The sequence below is a fragment of the Babylonia areolata genome, chromosome 2, assembly GCF_041734735.1.
Source record: "Babylonia areolata isolate BAREFJ2019XMU chromosome 2, ASM4173473v1, whole genome shotgun sequence".
Lineage (NCBI taxonomy): Eukaryota > Metazoa > Mollusca > Gastropoda > Neogastropoda > Buccinidae > Babylonia > Babylonia areolata.
In genome coordinates, this window is record NC_134877.1 from 43851288 (window position 1) to 43856287 (window position 5000).

The following is a 5000-nucleotide window of genomic DNA, read 5'->3' on the forward strand; positions in this document are numbered from 1 at the left end:
GTTGTGTCAGAATAAGAGGTCAAAGTGCCAAGTTTAGAGAATACAAAAAATATAAATATATCAGTAAATGCGGTTTGCATATAATTAGGCTTCTTTTTAAAAAAAAATTTGTGCCCATCCCAGAGGTGCCATATTGTTTTAAACAAGATGACTGGAAAGAACTGAATTTTACCTATTTTTATGCCAAATTTAGTGTCAACTGACAAAGTATTTGCAGAGAAAATGTCTGTTAAAGTTTACCACGGACACACAGACACACAGACAAACGAACACACACACACACACACACACACACACACACACACACACACACACAGAGAACCGAACACCGGGTTAAAACATAGACTCATTTTGTTTACACAAGTGAGTCAAAAAACAGCAAAAACAAAAACAAAAAACAACAACAAAAACAACAACAACAAAACACGCTCCTGCAGCAGAAAACTCACAGAGGTCATTCTGGCCCCGTGGAGTCTTTGGAACACCTGGTGAAGGCCGGAGAGTACAGAAGTACTGTGAGGGGAAAGAGGGGGGGTCTCCATTTTGTTGCTGCCGCTGGGTTGCCCGGGCGACGACGGGGTGCGCGTGACCTCGGTCGTCGTGGCAACGGACCCAGCCGGCACCGCCGGGTGCCCTAACTCCCGCTCAAGCTGCGAAATCACCTTGTCTTTGCTCTTCAGTTGCTCAATCTGGAACATAATAATGATAAATTAAATGAATTAAAAAAAAGAAGAAATCGTCATCATCATCATCATCGTCATCACCACCAACTCAAATCTATGTTTGCTTTCAGTTCAGCCGACCGCACAGGGGTAATTTCTGGGGCTGCATAATCATCATCATTATCATTAATATCATCGCCATCATCATCCTCTTCAACACACTGGTGGGTGCGAAAGAGTTCTTTTTGTTTTTGCACTTCAAATGCTCAGTCTGGAAAACAACAACAATAATATTAACAATTTTAACATCAATAACAGCAACAACAACGGCGACTACTACTACTATCATCATAGTCATAATCATCGTCATCATTTCAAATGTACTGGGTGCGAAAGAGTTAATTTTGTCTTCGCTTTTCAGTTGCTCCATTTGTAGAAGAATAAATATCGTTGTCATCATCATGGTAATCGTCATCAGCTTTAATGCAATGGGTGCAAAAAGATTTAATTCTGTCTTTGTTCTTCAGTTGCTCTGTCTAATCAATAAACACACACACACACACACACACACACACACACACACACACACACACACACACACAAGAAAACAAAAACACAAAACATTATCATCATTATCCTACACGCACTGGGTGTGAAAGAGTTAATTTTGTCTTTGATCTTTAGCTGCTCAACCTGGAAAACAAAAACAGCAACAACAATAAATGCGCAGGATGGAGAAGATTTAATTTGGTCGGTTTCTGCGCGTCTGTAGCTATGTCTGTTCCCCTCACTGTAAAACCCTAATTCCCCTCATTCAGATTCAGTTTCTCAAAGAGGCGTCACTGCGTTCTGTATTCAGGGGAAAAAAAAAAATCCAAACACACTACACAGCATCTGCTATGCAGATGCCTGACAGCAGCATCACCCACCGCGCTCGTCAGGCGAAGTCATTACAAGCCGCAATTCACCTCATCACAAACCCCGGTTTTCCTCAAGGCAAACACCAGTTCCACTCATCACAAGCCCCTCGTTACAAGCACCTGTCCCCCCCTCAAGACAAGCACCTACAAACTCATCACGAGCTCCAATTCCCTTCATTACTAGCACCAACAGCCTAACTATAAGCACAAAAAGCACCGATAAAAGACATAAAGAAAACAATAAGCTGGGGAGGAGGTAGTAAACGTAGAAGAAGAAGAAGTATAAGAAGAAGAAGGTGATGATGATGATGAAAGGACAAATAGAGGAAGAAGAAGAAGAAGAAGAAGATGATGATAACGACACAGCAGAAACGACAGGAGATCAAGAAGAGGAAGACCAAGAATAGAGTCAAGAGGGAGAGGGAGGTGGGTAACGTTGCACCTGTGTGCAAATACCTCAGAAAAATTCGGCGTGCATTCCCAGAAGCACGTAAACCTCATTTAAATCACTAGCTTTGGGGGCTTAAAAAAAAGAAGAAGAAAAAAAGAGACAGAAATAAGAGAGAGAGAGGAGGGGCGGGGGGAGGCAGCAAGAGAGGGGGACAGAGAGAGAGAGAGGCAGACAGAGACAGTGAGAGAGACAGACACACACAGAGACAAGACAAGACCAGACAAGACAATGGTTTATTTGTTAGGCCTCCGGCCCATAACAAAGGAGTGGGCCACTAACAAAAATTTTACATAATGAATCAAATAGTGTGAATAATATATCAATGCGCATGTGACTTGCAAGCTCTCTCTCTCTCTCTCTCTCTCTCTCTCTCTCTCATTATCTCTCTCTCTCTCTCCTCTCCCCTCCCTCAAACACATGCACGCGCGCATATACACACCCACATACACGCTCGCGCGCTAAAGACACAGATCCAGCGATCTGGATTAAGTGAAATGCTGACAAGCTAACAAAACTTACAAAAATTAATTACAAATTGCAAGAATCGGAAAAAAAGGGGGCAGGGGGGGTTTGATGTATACGCCACAGGGTAACAAAATGCATACCTATATTCATCCACTCGTGTCCAAACACTTTAAAAAAAAAAAGAAGAAAAAGAAAAGACAGAAATAAGAGAGAGAGGAGGGGCGGGGGGAGGTAGCAAGAGAGGGGGACAGAGAGAGAGAGGCAGACAGAGACAGTGAGAGAGAGAGAGACAGACAGACACACACAGAGACAGACACACAGACAGAAAACCAACAGCCCAGATATACCCCTGAGAGGCACTGATGGGAGAAGAAACTGCACACTCTCAAGGGCAAACCTCGCATTCGATTACCAGGTGAAAAAAAAAAAAAAGCAGTTCTGGGAGAGAGAGAGAGAGAGAGAGAGAGAGAGAGAGAGAGAGAGAGAGAGAGAGAGAGGAAACGAAACGAAACGAAACGAATTTTTATTTCACGAGGGTAGTGGGGTAAGCATAGCTGCTTTTTTTTTTTATTTTTTTTTTTAAAATTTACATCCAGCCCTCAAAGAGAGAGAGAGAGAGAGAGAGAGAGAGAGAGAGAGAGAGAGAGAGAGAGAGAGGACAACCCATCCGCAGCCTCAACACCCATAACCTCAACACCCCTCCTCCCTCACCTCAGCACCCCTACCCCCCACACCCCTCTCTGCAGGGAGTGAGTGATGCACAACAGAGAGCCTGGCAGTGGCAAGGGCATCACCCGGAGAACCGGTCTCTACTCTGGCATAAAGGTAACACGGGAGCCCAGAACCAGAATCTGGCCGTACGTGGTTGCCATGGAAACAATCGGCAGAACGGGACCAGAAATAAAACGCGAACAACAGACACTGTAGTGTAACAGCGGGTAGAAGGGAGGAGGATAGGGGTAGATGTATGGAGATGGAGAGGTGGAAGGGGTAAGGGTGGTCGTGGGTGGTGGCAGGTAATGAGATGCCTAACAGCACATAATTTTTCTTCTTCTTTTTTTTTCTTCTTATAACTGGAAGTAATTTCTATCATCACCACTGATTGGGTAAAAAAAAAAAAAAAAAAAAAAGGAAAAAAAAAAAAAAAAAAAAAAGAAAAAAGAAAAAAAGGAGAAAGTTGCAAGTGTGTCTCTCGAATTAGTGGCAGATTTGTTCTCTCTCTCTCTCTCTCTCTCTCTCTCTCTCTCTCTCTCTCTCCCTCCGGTGCCTCTCCGTCTCTGTTATCAACAACCTCCTTGAAAACACTTCTGCTAGTTTGCTGAATCCATAAAGAAGGTTGCATAAGCATACCTTCTACATAGGTGACAAGTTTGTTTTCTCTTTCTACTCTCCCTCTCTCTCTTCTCAACTCTCCTCAGTTCCTTTTATTTTTCCCTTCTCCTTTTGTGTGTGCTGTTTCTCGAGTCCATTCCAACACATTCCACTGAACGCAATGGGCGTGCATTCCACACACCAGCTGCTGTACTTTATGAACAGTTACAGACTATAGCAGTTATGTTTTCCGGCAACAAGCACCAGAAAACTCCATCCGACCCCCTTCCACTCTTCCATCGTCCCTGTTCACCCTTTGTTACCTATTAACAGCGTTCTTGGTTCAAGAAATGCAGACAGGTGTTTCTGTGAATTTCCTCTCTCTTCTTTCTCTCATCTCTCCTCCTCCCTTCACCACCCGCCTTCCCCCACCTCTCTCTCTCTCTCTCACGCGTGCCCGCACTCGATAATCCTCCCACCCCTCTTCCATCAACAGCACTCGTTCTCGTTATCTTTATCTACCGAGTATGTACTGTAGCCACCGAATTCTTTTCCCCCCGAGAAGCAACAGGTCGCCAGCAAATTGCTCGCATGTCGCCAGCACGGCCCCAGAGCTCCGGACAAACACAAATCAAGCTCACCCCAACCCGTTTGTCTGCCGCCAGCTGCTCTGTCTTTACTTCTTCCTCCTCCACCACGGGAACTGTCTCTGAGGACGGACAGCAAAAATAATGAGCCTGCCTGGAGTCTGGACAGGTGGCAGATGCCTGGCTTATCCGCTTCACGTATCTCTTTCTCTTTGAGTGAATTACCGACACATCTTGTTACAGGTAGACGTGCGTCTGTTTCAGGCAGAAGTGGCATTAAGTTAAAGGTTTCGTAAACCTTTTACGACCACCGGGACAGTGAATTCACATCCACGGTGCCCATGGCTCACCATAGGAAGACGGTGTCCAACCCTCTCCTTCCGCTGTTTTAACCTCCCCTGGTCTACTTCAGGTACCCACTCACAGCTGGGTGGTGTGAAAATAATCGGAGTAAAGTGCCTTTCCTAAAGACACGACACCGTGCTGAAACAGGCTTGATGCCACACACGTGAGGCCATTGCAGATCACCTAAGAAAATTTGTACTTTGTATTTGTATTTCTTTTTATCACAGCAGATTTCTCTGTGTGAAATTCGGGCTGCTCT

General features: G+C 44.7%; 1 protein-coding gene across 8 annotated transcripts in view; it reads right to left on the reverse strand.

The window, feature by feature from the left end:
• The window catches only part of LOC143301638 (uncharacterized), a 171570-nt gene that overhangs the window by 114167 nt on the left and 52403 nt on the right, over positions 1-5000 (reverse strand). For all 8 annotated transcript variants that reach the window (XM_076616097.1, XM_076616082.1, XM_076616089.1 and 5 more), the window contains one exon: positions 450-689. In XM_076616097.1, the coding sequence (XP_076472212.1) occupies positions 450-689 (240 nt within the window). The remainder of the gene's footprint in view (positions 1-449; positions 690-5000) is intronic.